This window comes from Podarcis tiliguerta (assembly GCF_965153285.1).
Source record: "Podarcis tiliguerta genome assembly, chromosome: 5".
NCBI classification, from domain to species: Eukaryota; Metazoa; Chordata; class Lepidosauria; order Squamata; family Lacertidae; genus Podarcis; species Podarcis tiliguerta.
Window position 1 is genome coordinate 93,445,111 of NC_139538.1, and position 18,613 is coordinate 93,463,723.

Consider the following 18,613-nt stretch of genomic DNA (forward strand, 5'->3'; position numbering starts at 1 on the left):
GATTGAAGTATAGATAAATTTTAAGATTTTGATGGGAAGATAAGGTTAAAATAGATTAAGATAATTAAACGCTAGTAAGCAGTGAAAGATGGAAAGGATTTGCTGACTTAATTATTAACTGGAATACAAAAAAGGGAGGTGGGAGGAGGTCGAGGAAATAAGTCATTGAAGGATAGAGATGTGAAAAATGGATGTGTTTTTAAATGTTTTTGTTTTCTCTCTAGTTGGGTGGAGGTATTGTCTTCTTTTTTGCTTTTATTTTTGATGTATTTCTTTTTTTATTTTCTCTTTTTTATATATATACTGTGTTTTTTCTTTTTTTCTGTAATTATAAAACTTTTAATAAATATCATTTAAATATATATATATATAATTGAGGGAGGGCATGAGGATTACATCTAAAGTATTTTTAAAAGCCCTGTACCAATCTATATTTTAAAAGGACTGTTTAAACATGTACAATAGAGAATGTTAGATTTGCCCAGGAAGTAACTACACTGTATTCTGGTCTTACCTTTCATACAATATTAGTAAAAGAGAATTGCAGAAAAATATTTTGTTTGGTTATCTGGGAAATTCTTCCAGGGAGCCATTTAATCCCTAAGTATTTCTTTGGTATTACAGGAAAACACTGACTCACTCTTGATTTTCAGTTCTTCTTGCAGATGTAATCCATCTGTATTTGGGATTTATGTTTGCATGGAGTGTCAACAGGAATTATGTGCCAATGAGTTTTGTTAAGAAATATACAGAAGAGGGAGGAATCTTGCCACAGTGATGTCTTTGTCTACACAGGTTTAACATCTACACTCTCATTCAAAATATATATGTGGGTATGTGGAACTCCCTGCTAACTGCTTATAAATATTAAAATATGGACTGTATGAATGAATGAATGAATACATAAAACTTTCACCCATCTATATTTTGCTTACACCATTTTGCTTTACAGCATTTGTTTTGTTTTTTAAAAGCCACAATTTTGAAAATAAAATTTTAGGCCGTGGATGCCTGGTTAGACAGGTCAATCAGCGTAGATGGGCAGTTTGAGGGGCGGGGCAGAATTATGCTGAAAGACTAAATGTATTTTTAAAGAGTTTAACAGAAACCACACACACACATTTTCAGCACAGCTATGAAGACTAGAAGCTAGGAGATGCTCAGACTTTCATAAATATTGAATATTGTTTTACCATATGCTGTGTGATAAAAGTGATGCCAGTTTTAGACAAATAAATGAAATTAATGATTGAATACTGTAATAGGAGTAATATTTTGGATCACTGATGGCAGTCCCCAGGCCTCTGAACATAATAAGACTGATAAGTATCCATGGGTATAGTTGCTGAGCGAAGCCTAGATTTCTTGGTGAAGTAATACTTAAGATTCTGACATGACAACAAGATATTGGATGTATATTTTAAAAATTCCAACTACTGTAAAAGAAGCTGGTTGGTTAGTCATCAATTCCCAGGGCACTCTTGTAGAAGTGATCATAACGTTGACCAAAGTCAATGCCTTTGTATTTTAATTCATTGAGATTTGGTTCACTGGTTTTTTAAAAAAATGATTTTTCATTTTTGTAAAGGAAAGAGAAATTTCCAAAGGTTGCTTTTCTACCAGTGGGAGATTTGAATTTGAACTCTGCTGGAAGGGCCAAGAGGCAATTATCCCAGCAGGTGGAAAATTTTGGCTGAGTTTCAAAAAATGTTATCCCTTCAGTCCTTTGGCTGTCTGATGGAAACATAGATTAAATGAATGTCCATTTAGAATCAGAACATTGCAGTGCCTATGGAAATACATCCCCCCCCCCCAAGTCAGCAGTGGTAAGTGGAAAAGACTGACTTCCCATTTACGACTTCATCAAATGGAGCAACTGGCCAGTGGGAAACCCCTCAAGGGTTGCATCATGTGCTATGTAGATGCATTGAAGGAAGCAGTGTTCAAAACTCCCCTTCTTCTAGATGCATTTTGCAACAGGGAATTTCATTAGGGAGAGCAGTTTCTGTATTTTGGGCGCAGTACCATGCCTAAGATTTCAGATTAAAACTGCAGAGTGGAAGGAAAGGAGGACCTTTTTCTGCCTCCCCACTTCCAGCTACTCTTTGAAGACTGGAGAAGAGACCCTTTTAAGAATATTAGTGGGGTGGACAGAGGAAGGACTAGACCATGTGAAAAGAGAACATAAGATTTTAGCTGCAGTTCATTCATTTTCAGCTTTGTATTCTTGTTATTAAAAAGTGCACCTAGCCACTCCATTGTCCCACCCATGACTTATGTTTAAGGTGCCATTTAGCTCCTAGCTTTCACATCTCAGCTACTAACACTGAAACTCAGCTGAGCCACACTTCCCACACTCTGAGGCTCATGTGCAGTTAATTAGATCTCCTATATGCTATATGTGAAATTGCAGAACACCAAGGTTGAAAATCTGGACTTCTGTCTGGCTTCCTTAACCATGCAGCCATATCTTATTTATTTATTTTCACAACACCTTTCTTGAGAGAATATGAAAATATATTGCACAAAACTTGTCAGAAAACGTTCACTCTGTGATCTCTGTGGTGTGTTTTTTGCTGATATTGCTTTTCACAATGATAGTGCATTAGTGGTGCATTTATCCTCGACCATCATTTTATTTTATTAGTTGTTCTGTCATGCATTATTGCCATCTGGAGGGACAAAAAATATGGTGTGTGTGTGTTAAGTTGTGGGTAGACACAGCAGACGATGCAGCGATTTCTCCAAAGCAGCTCTTTATTTGTTCAGTCAGCCTGCTTATATAGAGCTCCAGTACAACGTAACTGTAACAATTTTCTAAAACTATCCAATCACTGAACATCACTTTCGATCCCTTATTTGCATAACTATCTACAGTATCCCCCTGCTGGCCCAGGGTGAGAACCTCAGTACATAACAGTGTGAAAAGTACAGTGGTGCCTCGCAAGACGAAAAGAATCCATTCCGTGAGTCTCTTCGTCTAGCGGTTTTTTCGTCTTGCGAAGCAAGCCCATTAGCGGATTAGCGCTATTAGCGCTATTAGCGGTTTAGTGGCTATTAGCGGCTATTAAAGGCTTAAGGGATTAGCGGATTAGCTGCTAAAAGGCTATTAGCAGCTTAGTGCCTTAGAAAAAGGGGGTGGGGAGCGGGAAAAAACCCCCAGGAATCGCAAGACATTTTCGTCTTGTGAAGCAAGCCCATAGCAAATTCGTCCTGTGAAGCACCTCCAAAACGGAAAACCCTTTCGTCTAGCGGGTTTTCCGTCTTGCGAGGCATTCGTCTTGCATGGCACCACTGTACAAACGCTGTAGAAAATATGCTCTGGATCAATGCTCATATGATACTGTAGTCACTGATCAGCATTGAACGAAACAGATTGGTTATCCGGAAACTCTTTTCCGGCGATATTTGCTGACAGATTATGTATATGTCGAACTTTTGAATTATTCTACCGTGACTGGTGAAGAAGATTTAGAGACTTTGGTTGTAATTTCTGAATATTTGTATTAGTCTATAAATAGTGTTTAGTGCCGTTGTTATTATTATTTTTTAAATAATATTTATTCGAGTTTCCACAAATACAAAGATAAAGTTAAAAAAGACCAAATACAATAGAGTAGAAAGAGGGAAAAGGAGAAAAAATAAAAATTTAAAAATACATAAAAACACCCCCCTCCACCCCACCAACAAAGAAAAAAGAAACAAAAAACAAAAACATTTAAAAAGAAAACACTTCCATTTTTCAAATTCCATCTTTCGATAACTTATTTCCTTGGCCTCCTCCCGCCTCCCTTTTTGTATTCCAGTTGTTAATTAGATCAGCAAATTATTTCCATCTTTCACTGCTTACTCGCTTATTTGCCTTAGTCCATTTAAACCTTATTCTCCCATCAGCATCTAAAAAATTGTCCAAACTCCAATCTACTAAACAAAGAACAAAGGAGAAGAAAAAACCTTAAATCTTATGCCCTTAAATCCTAATATCGTAAACCCTTAAATCCTAATATCTCAAATCTTTATCTTATTTCCACTAAAGCCAAATAGATTCATTCCACCATCTCCCAAAAGTCCTTAATCATACAATGTTATGCTAAATGCTATTTTTTAAAGTTCCCAATTTTTCCCACCATCTCTTCCCCCTGGTTTCGGATTCTGCCAGTCTTTTCTACAAATTTTATCAGTCTTTCCTGTCATCCATTAATGCCGTTGTTATTGGCCATCGTGTTGTGTTATATTGTTCAGCTTGTCTATATTGCAACACAGGGGTCTGTTTACGGATTACCATTAAGAAAGTAGAGCACAGAAGGCTAACCCAAGCGCATGGTAGTTTCCCATGTTCAGGGTGGTTGTTGTCATGTTTCACTATAGAAAAGCGACCAAACAATTCAAGTCCTACTCTCTTGGGAGTCTGTAAAGTGTTGCAGTCCAACAAGAGAGGAATCATCTCTGTCTGTCATATGTTTTGTCCATCAGACATGCATGTGAGAAAACAGGGGTCCACCTCTAGATGCTGCCAGGATTGGATGTGCCTGTAGCCTGATGAATGCGCTTAAAAAGAAAAGCAAAAGTTGGTTTCAGCCAAAGCCTCTTTAAAAGCCATGATGTGCAAAACACAGGAAGTCTGTGGTTAAGCTGTATGTGGAGGAAAACCTCCCCAAGCCCACAAGCTATTACATTAACTGTCTTTCATCCCTGATTCCAGTTTGCACCCTGTCACAGAACTGGTTTTCCTTGATGGCCTATGCTCCTTGTCTTAACAGAGAACCGAGCTGGGTCTCATTGCTTGAAACTTGGCATCTCGTTCAGTTCTGCGTAGGTCTGTGACTCAAAGCAAAAATCCCCCGTTCTTTTGTGCATTTCAAGTCAAGTGTATTAACAGAGCAGAGCAGGCTGCTTGCAAAGCCCTCCTCTGGACTGAGCCCATGCTGTCGGTCTCTCCACTACTGACATTCTTCCAAATTCTGCTGTAACTGAGAATATATAGAAGTTATCAGGAGACTTGGAAGATGTAAATTTCAGCTGGCCTTCAAGATAATTAAAAATGACACTTTCTCAATGTGCTGGATATGTGATCAGAGAGCAGAATAGGGATGGCTGAACCAGACTCCAACCTAGGAAATGGCGCTGATAGGAAGGTCATGGAGTGGGGGCGAAGTCACAGACTTGCACTCCAGGGAGTGAACCTGGACATGGGCCATCTAGGCCAGCTGGTTTATTGAGGATAGTGATTTACCTACAGACAAGATGAGTGGTGGCTGCTGTCATTGTATGGACTCCTAGGGGTTGCTGAGCACGTGTGTTTCATCCCAGTCCTCTCACATAAATATATGTATTTGAAGCAAATCATCACTTGCAAGACACATAGATTTCTGAGGTCAATAAAAAAAAAATCACCTCCAAAGTTATGAAAAGTCAAGCAACTGTTCAGCTGGGAGGGTCTGATTAAGATTCCAGAACGATTCCAACATATGTACTTCAGGGACATTAATTATCCTGCTCAGTATTAGGAATTACCTTTTTTATATATCATTTGCTCAGCGCTTCAGACCAAGGGTGGGGAACCTGCAGTCTTCCCCAAGGTGTTGGGCTACAGCTCCATTGGCCATTTGGAGGACCACATGTTCCCCATGTCTGACTTAAAACTCTTTAATGTGTTTGCTTCTTTTTTATATATAATTAATTTTTATTCAATTTCCAATATACATTTTATCCAAATTTTACATTCGCCTTATACATAAACATCTTTTGGACTTACTTCAACCTATCTGACAATTCTCCATATTATCACTACCTCTCACATTTCTTAATTTTATGTTGCACTTTACCTCTTTTGATTTTAACCTGTTTTTCAAACAACATTTCAATCAATCTTTTTCACAAAGCTTCTTGAAAGCCAACAAGCGTTAGTTGCTCCTCACATACATTTTTGATATATTCTGTAAATTTATTCCAGTCCTCGGAAAATCTCTGATCGCGTTGGTTCCTTATTTTCCCAGTTAGTTTGTCCATCTCTGCATATTCCGTCAACTTCCTCCTCCATTCTTCCTTGGTCGGCATTTCTTCCTGCTTCCATTTCTGGGCCATCAAGATTCTTGCTGCTGCCACTGCATACCTAAACAGTTTCACATCATTCCTACTAATTTCATTTCCTACTATTCCTAAAAGAAATGCTTCTGGTTTCTTGATAAAGGTATATTTCAACATTTTCTTCATCTCATTATAGATCATTTCCCAGAAGCATTTCACTTTCTTACATTCCTACCACATATGGTAAAATGTACCCTCCTTTTCTTTACATTTCCAACATTTATTACAAAGTTTATACATCTTACCAAGTTTTACTGGTGTTACATACCATCTGTACATCATCTTCATTACATTCATTACATGTGTTTGCTTCTTTAAAGCAGAGAGCTTATTAAATGTGTGCCTGACTTTGAATTCAGGGACACAATTGCTCATGCTTGGTACCGTCTTTCGCCGAAAGTAAGACATCCCCCCGAAAATAAGACCTACTTCCAGTTTTGACTCTCGCTGTAATATCCACCAAAAATAAGACCTCCTCAATAATAAGGCCTCCCCCAAACATAAGGCCTCCCCGGAATATAAGGCCCCTGAAGCTACCATAAGGCGTCTGACTCCTCTGGACTGTAGCGGTGGGCACCACTGTGCAGCTCACTGATTGGACGCAGCGCAGCCATAGCTGTTCAGGCAGTGCAAGGTCTCTTTAAATCAGAGAGCCCGTGCCGCCGCCAGGACAAGCTGCTGCCTGCTACTCAGCCTGCCCTGACGAAGTCTGGCTGACTCACAATTAGACAATAAATGTGTACTGTATTCTTCTTCATGAAAAATAAGACAACTCCTGAAAATAAAACCTACCGCATCTTTGGGAGCAAAAATTAATATAAGACACTGTCTTACCGTATTTTTCGCTCCATAAGACACACTTTTTCCCTCCTAAAAGTAAGGGGAAATGTGTGTGCATCTTATGGAGCAAATGCAGGGGGGAGGCAGGCAGGAAAAGCCCCCAAGAGCCACACACAAGCTCCGTGCGGCTCTTGGGGGCTTTTCCCCAGGAGGGAGAAGGGACTGACGCTGCCAGTCAGTCCCTTCTCCCTCCTCGTAGAGAAGCCCGCAGGAGCTGTGCGCTCCTTAAAGGGTATGTGGCTCCTGTGGGCCTTTACGGGAGGTGGGGGAATTGCCATAGCTGCGCGCAGTCTCTCCCGGCCGGAGAGGCTGCGTGCAGCTAAAGAGGAAGCCAAGACAGTGAGCAGGATCCATCCCACTGGCTGTCTTGGCTTCTGCCATGGCCGTGTGCAGCCTCTCCCAGCCAGTCCACTGGTCTTTGGGGCTGGGGGGGGAAAATAATATTTCCCTCCTTGATTTCCCCCTCTAAAAACTAGGTGCACCTTATGGTCAGGTGCGCCTTATGGAGCGAAAAATACGGTATTTTCGGGGAAACAGGGTAGCTCAGTGTATACAGCCCAAGACGGGTGGAGTTGCTGCAGAGCTGTTAAGACACAACTGTGAGGTTGCACCAATGGTGGACCTTGGTGTCTCAGATTTCAGGGGTGCCCTGTGCAATGCCCAAGTCCAGTGCCCCCCGCACCTCTCACCTTCTATTGGACATAACAGTGGTTATGCTGCAGCACCCCAGAAGCTCTGTCCCCGATGCAACCATACCAGTTGAGCATCCCTAGAGCCACTGCTGGGTTGAACAGTGGTTGAGAGTTAACTGGGTGGCTTGAACATTTTGCTGTACTTAAAACACACCCTTGAAAGTGTACTGTCAGGGAAGTGCCATCAGTGCCGGAGGGAGAGAGCAAAATCCAGAGGGATTCCAGAGAGCGTCACCGGATTGGGAGAGGCAGCCCATCTTCTGGGGAAGAGAATCAGCATAGCACCAGTGGAGAAGGGGGGCAGATGGGGGAAGCGGCGAGGCGGTCCCATGACTCCTTGCCAGGGACCAGCGGGCAGAGTAGGGGTCCTCCGCTGCCCACGCCCTCCTTGTGCAGAAGGCTTCTGCGCAGAGAGAGTTGGAGGAGACTAGGCGTCAAAGAGGTTCTTTGCTGGAAGAAGTTTAATCCACTGACGGATTCTGCCAACAATTGAGACAGCCACGGGTGAGTGGCTGTCCGGACAGAAAAGGTTCACTCAGGCAATCCAGCCAGGTGTTTGCACCGGCTTACGCATGAGCAACCCCTAGAACCATTACATGTACCCTCTGTGTCTTGTCAATTTTTTGGCTGTGTGTCATATTTAACAGCCCCTGGCCATTTTAGACACTAAATAGATAAGTGATTTGCATCCCTCGAAAACATCGTTTCTCAACATGCAAATCTGGCTGTGTGCGCTTCGCATTTATACGCAACATTGTAGAGGATCACATGAGCCACTGTGGTGCTTATTCTTTGTATAGGCACACACCCACTTTGCCATCTGATTCTACTCATCTAAATTCAGGGCTGATCCAAGGAGATTTGGTGCCTGAGGCATAAAATCCAAGGGCTCCTCCTCACCCTTATGATACACTGCTAATAATCACCCAGACGGGTGGTGGTGCATCACATTCTTCTGCTGCTTTATTCAACACATTAAAATTCAAATAGCATCATCTATAGGTAAAGGTAAAGGTACCCCTGCCCGTACGGGCCAGTCTTGACAGACTCTAGGGTTGTGCGCCCATCTCACTCAAGAGGCCGGGGGCCAGCGCTGTCCGAAGACACTTCCGGGTCACATGGCCAGCGTGACATTGCTGCTCTGGCTCGCCAGAGCCGCACACGGAAACGCTGTTTACCTTCCCGTTAGTAAGCGGTCCCTATTTATCTACTTGCACCTGGGAGTGCTTTCGAACTGCTAGGTTGGCAGGTGCTGGGACCGAACTGCGGGGATTCGAACCGTCGACCTTTTGATCAGCAAGCCCTAGGCACTGAGGCTTTTACCCACAGTGCCACCCGCGTCCCTGAATCATCTATACTCATTGTCTAAAACACTGATTGTTTTCCAACTGTGGTCATCATTTTGGTAATGCCTACAGGTTGTTCACCATCCCCAGTACATTTGCAAGATCTCTCTTTTTCTCTCTTTCTCTTTCTCTTTCTCTTTCTCTTTCTCTCTCTCTCTTTTTTTTCTCTCTTTCTTTCTCTCTCTCTCTCTCTCTCTCCTCCATTGCACCTTCTGCTAGACTGCTCTCTACCCTCCCTCCCATCCTCAGGCAGTTTCCATCGACATGGCCCCTCATCTACCCATAGTGCCTCGCCTTGTTTTGCTCACATGAAGGCAGCTCAATAATAATAATAATAATAATAATAATAATAATAATAATAATAATTTGTTATTTATACCCTGCCCATCTGGCTGGGTTTCCCCAGCCACTCTGGGCAGCTTCCAACAAAATATTAAAATACAAATATTAAAAGATCAAATGGAAAGACGGACATTGTTACATTCAGCACAAGTGCTTCAAGTTGATGACCAACCATTTTGCAGAGATGAGCAGTGCAGGTCTAAGACCAGAGCAAGGAAACTTAGTCTGAGAGCCAGTGTGGTGTAGTGGTTAAGAGTGGTAGTCTCGTAATCTGGTGAACCGGGTTCGCTTCCCCGCTCCTCCACATGCAGCTGCTGGGTGACCTTGGGCCAGTCACACTTCCTTTAAGTCTCTCAGCCCCACTCACCTCACAGAGTGTTTGTTGTGGGGAGGAAGGGAAAGGAGAATGTTAGCCGCTTTGAGACTCCTTAAAGGGAGTGAAAGGCGGGATATCAAATCCAAACTCTTCTTCTTCTTCTTCTTCCTTGTTCTGAGGTTCAAACTAGATGTGATGGTGGCAGCCATGTTTGTTCATGCTTCTGAAGTGGGAATGGGTACCAAATGTTGCTCCAGGCTTCTCCTTGCCCACTGCCCCACATGCTGGCAAACTGGGATAAATGTGCCTGAAGAGGAGGATTCAGCTCTCCTCACCTGTGCATGTTGGCTATTTGCAGTTTAGTAGCGCTGCAGAGAGCTTGCTGGGGAGACCATGCATTAAAAAGGGACTCAAAAATAACTTAAACAAGGTTTTAATAACAAAAACAAAAACACCTTATACACTAAATACATCAACAACAAACCAGACCCAAGCACCAACCCATCCCCCAGGATAATGGGAGAGAGCTAGGTGCTGCTCCTTATATACAATACCCAATTGCTGACACAGCTTGATCAACACAACTCAGCAGCACCTGCTATGTTTCACAGCTGTAAGACTGGGTCTCGTTATTTGCCCTGGCCCTGGCCCTTAAAGACATACACAACTTGTGAAACAATAATGAACCTTCACATTTTAAAGTGACCATTCAACAGTGCATCCCATTTGATGTTAAATCTAGTTTCCTTTGGTTTGATTTATCCATGGTCCAAGCACACGCGGCTGCCAACAGTATGTCTAGTTAGTACCTCCATGTAAAATGTATTCAAGGCTAGGTTAAGATCCTAGTCCTTAGGACATTTAATCTGGCATTGTAAACAGTCGTAGTTGAGAGGAGAACATAAGCCAAAATATTCAGGTTCCGTTCAGGTCAGAATGAACTTGACTGGTTTCAGTAGATTCTTGGGTATGTGCTACTTTTTGCTCCTGAAACAGGGATACTATTCTTATCAGTGGAAGTTCACGATGATCTGACAACATTTATGGATCTCTGGGATATGCCTGAAAACCTTGTGCTGTTCAAATCAGCATATCATATGGCCAATTCTGCTTCCCCGCTCTCCCGTTGCTACTATATTTATATGTGCATGCTCCCCGCCCCCCCAAACACACACTTCTGAATTATTTATTGTATATAGATTGGCATGAGAAATGACTGAGCAGAGACTGAAATGGGAATTTCTGAGTTAGCCTGTGGCAAGTTGAATTTTGAAAGCAGCCATTGACTTTATAATAGAAGCAGAACAAGTATTTTGAAGAAAGAAAAATCACATTCAGTGTAGATGTCGATTAGCTGTTTCACGTTGTGCCTGTGTGTTATAAATTTTATGCATGTCCTGTGTGTGTGTACAGAATCAGAATTGGGAGAATTAAAGGGTGGCTCGCCCCCTTACGCTTTTCCACACAGAGATTATCCTTCGAGATTGTACAGAAGTTTTAATCCCCCAACCTTCATAGAATCATAGAATCATAGAGTTGGAAGAGACCACAAGGGCCATCGAGTCCAACCCCCTGCCAAGCAGGAAACACCATCAGAGCACTCCTGACATATGGTTGTCTAGCCTCTGCTTAAAGACCTCCAAAGAAGGAGACTCCACCACACTCCTTGGCAGCAAATTCCACTGTCGAACAGCTCTTACTGTCAGGAAGTTCTTCCTAATGTTTAGGTGGAATCTTCTTTCTTGTAGTTTGGATCCATTGCTCCGGGTCCGCTTCTCTGGAGCAGCAGAAAACAACCTTTCTCCCTCCTCTATGTGACATCCTTTTCTATATTTGAACATGGCTATCATATCACCCCTTAACCTCCTCTTCTCCAGGCTAAACATGCCCAGCTCCCTTAGCCGTTCCTCAGAAGGATCTAGAAAATGTGTTCGTCTTTGGAATGTCTAACCTACCATTTACAAGGCCAGGAGGTGAGGCCGTTGCCTCAGAGTGGCAGATCCAGACTGTGTGTGTCCTCATGAATGTGCCCTGCCCACTGCCACCTGCCTCCTGCCTGGCAGACAGCAGCGGGTGAGTCGGTACAGAAAGGAGAAAAGAAAGGAGTAGCTCTCAGAGTCTGAGTCACGTTCAAGATTTTATCCTTCTCTAGAGAACACAAGGGAACCTCCAGCTTCATCTCCACATCCAAGTTGGGCTGCATCAATAGGAGTATAGTATCTAGATCAAGGGAAGTAATAGTGCCACTGTATTCTGCTCTGGTCAGACCTCACCTGGAGTACTGTGTCCAGTTCTGGGCACCACAGTTCAAGAAGGACACTGACAAACTGGAACGCGTCCAGAGGAGGGCAACCAAAATGGTCAAAGGCCTGGAAACGATGCCTTATGAGGAACGGCTAAGGGAGCTGGGCATGTTTAGCCTGGAGAAGAGGAGGTTAAGGGGTGATATGATAGCCATGTTCAAATATATAAAAGGATGTCACATAGAGGAGAGAGAAAGGTTGTTTTCTGCTGCTCCAGAGAAGCGGACACAGAGCAATGGATCCAAACTACAAGAAAGAAGATTCCACCTAAACATTAGGAAGAACTTCCTGACAGTAAGAGCTGTTCGACAGTGGAATTTGCTGCCAAGGAGTGTGGTGGAGTCTCCTTCTTTGGAGGTCTTTAAGCAGAGGCTAGACAACCATATGTCAGGAGTGCTCTGATGGTGTTTCCTGCTTGGAAGGGGGTTGGACTCGATGGCCCTTGTGGTCTCTTCCAACTCTATGATTCTATGATTCCATGATTCTAAGTTTCCTGCATTGGGATAGAAAAGCTGAAGGGTTGTTTTTTTATAAGGCTTCCACTCATCTAAGCACCACCAGGACGAGACCGGCCTAGCTTCAGGAAAGAGGCGGCCTCAGGTGCATTCAGGCCATATGGCTTCATGTGCCTTGAAGAGACACTTCTCTCTCTTTCTCTCTCTTGTAAAGTACCATGTGCATAGCTGGTATAGTGACAGCAATCGATGAGGATGATATTATATAATAATATAGTAAATATAATAATAATAATAATATAGCTCTCCTGCAATGAGCACAGCCAAGTCCATTGTGAAATTAAACACCATGCTTAACTTCCTGATGATTTTTTCTTGTTGTTGTTTAGTCATTTAGTCGTGTCCGACTCTTCGTGACCCCATGGACCAGAGCACGCCAGGCACTCCTGTCTTCCACTGCCTCCCGCAGTTTGGTGAAACTCATGCTGGTAGCTTCAAGAACACTATCCAACCATCTCATCCTCTGTCGTCCCCTTCTCCTTGTGCCCTCCATCTTTCCCAACATAAGGGTCTTTTCCAGGGAGTCTTCTCTTCACATGAGGTGGCCAAAGTACTGGAGTCTCAGCTTCAGGATCTGTCATTCCGTTGAGCACTCAGGGTAGATTTCCCTAAGAATGGATAGGTTTGATCTTCTTGCAGTCCATGGGACTGTCAAGAGTCTCCTCCAGCACCACAATTCAAAAGCATCAATTCTTCGGCAATCAGCCTTCTTTATGGTCCAGCTCTCACTTCCATACATCCCTACTGGGAAAACCATAGCTTTAACTATACGGACCTTTGTTGACAAGTTGATGTCTCTGCTTTTTAAGATGCTGTCTAGGTTTGTCATTGCTTTTCTCCCAAGAAGCAGGCGTCTTTTTATTTCGTGGCTGCTGTCACCATCTGCCGTGATCATGGAGCCCAAGAAAGTAAAATCTCTCACTACCTCCATTTCTTCCCCTTCTATTTGCCAGGAGGTGATGGGACCAGTGGCCATGATCTTCAAACCATATTTTGTGCTCTCCTCTTTTACCCTCATTAAAAGGTTCTTTAAGTCCTCCTCACTTTCTGCCATCAGTGTTGTGTCATCTGCATATCTGAGGTTGTTGATATTTCTTCTGGCAATTTTAATTCCAGCTCGGGATTCATCCAGCCCAGCCTTTCACATGAAGATTTCTGCATATAAGTTAAATAAGCAGGGAGACAATATAGAGCCTTGTCATACTTCTTTCTTAAAGAAAACCTATTATGGTCATCTTACCAACATGGCCTGCTTCTATAGCAAGTACAGGACCAGTTATTGCAGACTAGAGTGTACAGCATTTGTAGAGTCTTTAACCACTCATCCTAGTAAGAGGCAAAAGCTTCAAGCAGCCCTCCCTGTGAGATGACTCTTATCTTGCAAGCTTCCCAGACTGTTTTCACCTCTAAGATGTTGAAAGAGAAAGAGTGGAGGAGGAAGAAATAGACTTTACACCTCTGTGTCCCCTGCAGGGTCTTCATACCTTTGAGCTAAGGAAATGGCCAGAGAAGTGGTCTAATTTACACCTACAGAAAGAAGATCTAATTGTCAGGCAAAACAGCATGCTAATGAAGTTGAGGTTCTGCAGGTAGTAAGGAAGGACCCGCTGGATAAACTGCCAGTAAAACAAAAGCCTGGGAATTGAAGGAGGAAATATTTGAATGAGAAAGTATCAGAAGCAATTTAGTAAAATCCCCATTGTGATTGCGTAATGGTATTTCTTGACTGATCCTTTATCTAATACTAGAAGAAACATAACAATGAGGAAAAGTGCCGGAAGCAAAGCAGGGAGGATGGGGGAAATGAGTGCAACTGGCACAGCCGGCCTGTTTAGGTCGCAAGCAAGTTTTAACTTATGCACCTAATATCTGCTGCTGTTTTTCTTGATCAACTGCAGTAATATGTTTGGACCAAATCCAATTCTCATTTAAGACAAGAAGGAATTTAATTATGTTAATAAGTAGTGGGATTTGTGTACAGCTTACATTTTTGTCAAACTAGATCACCGGAGAACAAAAACAGAAAGTTATCAGCAGAAAGCGATTTCATTCAAAGCAGACAAATCCTGAAACACTTTAAATTACTGGACTTGTAAATATTGATTTGCATCAATCTTTCTTGCAGCATTTTTGTTCCATTTCAGTAGATCTGACAATATCTGCAGCAGCAATTGGGATGGGGAGGAGAAGGGGGCTGCTATTCAGCTAGGTTTTACTCAGAGTAGACCTGTTGACATCAATGGACATAACTTCATCATGTTCAATGAGTCTACACTGAGTAAAACCTAGCTGAATACCACCTTGAGCAGGCTTCTTCAAACTCGGCCCTCCAGATGTTTTTGTCCTACAACTTCCATCATCTCTAGCTGGCAGGACCAGTGGTCAGGGATGATGGGAACTGTAGTTTCTCAAATCATCTGAGGGGCTGAGGTTGAGGAAGCCTGACCTTGAGTGTTCAACCTTCCCTCCACCACATACCATTTCCTCTATGAAAAATACTAAACTGTGGGATGGGGTTTTAATCTTTATCACCCTCTTCCCCCCTCCTCCCCCGGGGAGGAAATTTTTGTTTGTAGGAAATTTTAAGAGATGCTTTTATTACCCTGTCTAGTTTGGTCCAAAGTCTCTAATTTTAATGCTCAGCTTATGAGTCTCCATTTTTAATTCTTTAGCCTCCTTTTCAGCGGTTTCTTTTCTCAACATGTCAAAAGAATGCTACATGGAGGGAAATGATTTTCAAACTGTTCTTCCAGAAACGACCCTTGTCTAATTACAGCAAATGCTGGAGTACAGTTACAGTCACTAGGAGAAATAATTGGGGAAAGCATGGAGGAAGTCCGTGAATGATTTTGCGAACAGGTGGGCAATGTTTGTACAAGTCATGTTCACAGCATGTCTCCATCCTTAAAACGAGATCCTAGAAGATCAACATTAAGTCCAGTGATTCTTTAAAGGCATTCATTATTTGGGGCTCTTGCCTGGTTTGGTCTGTTATAAACTTAGCATTGTTTAAAAAGGCCATCTTTGTTTGTCCCCAAACTTGTCTTATCGTTAGCATTTGAGTTTTCCCTTGGTGTTGCTTGTGTCCTCGTGGTGCTAAAAAAATCAAGATTAGATAATACAATGCACTGAAACTAATTAATTTATGGAAGTGGACTGAACTTGATTGGATTTGCATCGACTGAAACTGTGGCATTGCTGTGCTCTTCAGTTGCCTTTCATGGGTATTCTAGCAGGCATTGATTGAAGAGCTATTTTTTTTAAAATGTTAAAGCTGAAAGAAGACTAAAACCCCATGGTGAGATATAGAAGAGCTCTCCTGGATCAGGCCATCTAGAGACCATCTAGACCAGCATCTCCTTCTCACAGGGGCCAAACAGATGCCTGTGAGATAGCAGCAGAGCCGTCCCACTGTGGAATCCCTGCAACTGGTTCTCAGACTCATACTGCCCCCAGAGGTGGGTTTAGGGTACTGCTAGCAGTGCAGCCACCCTGGGCAAACAGCCGAGGGCGCCTTCTCAAAGCCCAGTAAGCGCTTCAGGAAGGAGGTGTGAAGGCTCTGACGGGGTCCCAGAGTTCTTTGGCCTCCTTCCCAAAGCCAGCCAAGTGCTTACCGGGCTTTGAAAAGCCCTCTAGGAGAGCCTTGCCTCTCCTTCTCAAAGTCTGACTTAAGCCAGCACCTCAAGGGCTGGGCATCAAATGCTGGCCTTGCACAGGGTGGATTATTGCCAAGGTCTGTCCTTGCTGCCTCCAACGGCAGGGGTAGAGTTTTGGGCTGGGGGTAAAGGTAAAGGGACCCCTGACCATTAGGTCCAGTCGTGGCCGACTCTGGGGTTGCGGTGCTTATCTCGCTTTATTGGCCGAGGGAGCCGGCGTACAGCTTCCGGGTCATGTGGCCAGCATGACTAAGCCACTTCTGGAGAAACCAGAGTAGTGCACGGAAACGCCATTTAACTTCCCGCCAGAGTGGTACCTATTTATCTATTTGCACTTTGATGTGCTTTCGAACTGCTAGGTTGGCAGGAGCAGGAACCGAGCAATGGAAGCTCACCCTGTCATAGGGATTCAAACCACCGACCTTCTGATCGGCAAGTCCTAGGCTCTGTGGTTTAACCCACAGCGCCACCCGTGTCCCTCAGGCTGGGGGTATCTGAGTTGAAATCCACAAACTCTTCTCAGGCATTACATGTGTGAATGGACAACACAGGTCACATGCACACCATGCATTTAAAGCACATGACTTTCTCCAAAACATGCTGGGGACTGTACTTTGTTAAGGCTGCTGGGGACCAATCTCTTAAAACTCTTTGGGGACCAAAGCACAGTTCTGGATTATTTGGAGGAAACCGAGTGGTGTACCGTACTGTAGTTAATTTCTGTCTGCCTTCCGATTGAGAAACCCCACGTGGTTTGAAATACAACAAGAGAGGCTTTTTTAGGGTAGCACAACCAATTCGGCTCCAGTGGGCACTGATGCTGCAACAATGATGTAGAATGGAGTGCAAGAGACTGGCGGGTGCAGATAGTGTCAGATTTGCCACAGATTATAAGACAACGTAGTAGAAAATGCAAGATGTAAATAAAATAATGAACTAAAAGCTAAAGCAGTATCAAGCATCACTGTTCCATAGTAACATCAATATTCTGACAAAGTCTGCTAAAATAAAGATTGTTTAGATTAGAGATAAGGTCCTTGTTCATCAAATTAATTGAAAGTTTCTTGTCTTTCATCCTGCAGAAATGTATGAATCCAACAATATAATCACTTTCCATGGACTGATCAATAGTTCCAGTTACCACACATTCCTTTTGGATGAGGAGCGAAGTAGACTCTTCGTTGGAGCAAAGGATCACATATTTTCTTTCAACCTAGTCAACATCAAGGAATATCAAAAGGTACTTTTCAAGTTAGGTTCGATCTAGCTATATTACAGCCTTTCCCAAACTGGTGCCCTCCAGATGTTGTGGAACATGACTCTTTGCTGGCTGGGGTTGAGCTGTATTCTAAAACATCTGGAAGGGCAGATTTCTTCTGCATACAGCCTATAAATTAAGAATGGATGGAAGTGCCTCCGAGTCCTCAGAGGGTATTTCCTTCAATAGTGAGTAACTACAGTCAGCTCCCACACACCAGCAACTAGGAAAAAGATTTCCATATCCGTGAATACAGTTTTTGGACATACATGAAGAATTAAACACTGATTTTTGAAGTAAGTGATTCTTGCTTTGGACGCCCAACTCCCGTGTACAACCGCTGGCATGATAACACAGGGCAAAGGAGCCTAAAAAGTTTTTTTTAAAAAAAAATGCCTTTGATCTTCTCTGACCTTCCTATGTACCTGTGTGGATAAGCCATATGCCAGCCTAGTCTGCTCCCACCTCTCCCCAGTTCACCCTACCTGGATCCTAAATATGAATTTGTGCAAATATATCTCACAGCAGAATGACAAATTGCTTACCTGTTCCTGCTTTTTTTCGGGGGGGGGGAGGGGGAGGTCTCATCTGTATAGCTTCCTCACTGTTATTTTTCATCTTCATGCTTGGCCAGAAGGAACTGAAGTGATAGAGCAGGTATACATCTGGAGTTTTCATGCCCAGTAGTAGACGCAAGTGTGTCTTCTCTTTAGCTAAATAATTTTAAAATTTCCAAAGATGTCTGGTCATCTTGTGTCAGGGAACTGCCATCGGAGCTGGAGGCGGAGAGAAGGCTCCAGAGGGATGCCGGAGAGGGTCCCAGCAGGGAGAGAGGCAGCCCATCCGCTGGGGAAGGAAATCAGCGTAACACCAGTGGAGAAGTGGGGCAGATGGGGGAATTGGAGAGGTGGCTCCAGGACTCCTCGCTGGAGACCAGCGGAGAGAGTACGGGTACTCCGCTGCCCACACCCTCCCTGCGCAGAAGACTTCCGCACAGGGAGAGTAGAAGACTGGGCGTCAAACAGCTTTTATGCTGGAAGAGGTTCAAGAAACGCCAATGACGGATTCTGCCAGCAACTGAGGCAGCCACGGAACTTGAGGCTGTCCAGACAGAAAGGGTTCAACCAGGTAACCTAGCCAGGAGTGGTGGCAACTTACGCACGAGCAACTCCTAGAACCATTACATCTTGTGAACCACTTGTATGACTATCAGGTATCAGTTGCAGCTAAACAATCTATTTCACCACCCTTCTTGTAG

General features: G+C 43.3%; 1 protein-coding gene across 1 annotated transcript in view; it reads left to right on the forward strand.

Moving 5' to 3' along the window:
* Window positions 1-18,613, forward strand: part of SEMA3A (semaphorin 3A) — a 192,111-nt gene that overhangs the window by 54,615 nt on the left and 118,883 nt on the right. Inside the window, exon 2 of the mRNA XM_083440751.1 lies at window positions 17,180-17,337. Coding sequence (XP_083296877.1) covers window positions 17,180-17,337 — 158 coding nt within the window. The remainder of the gene's footprint in view (window positions 1-17,179; window positions 17,338-18,613) is intronic.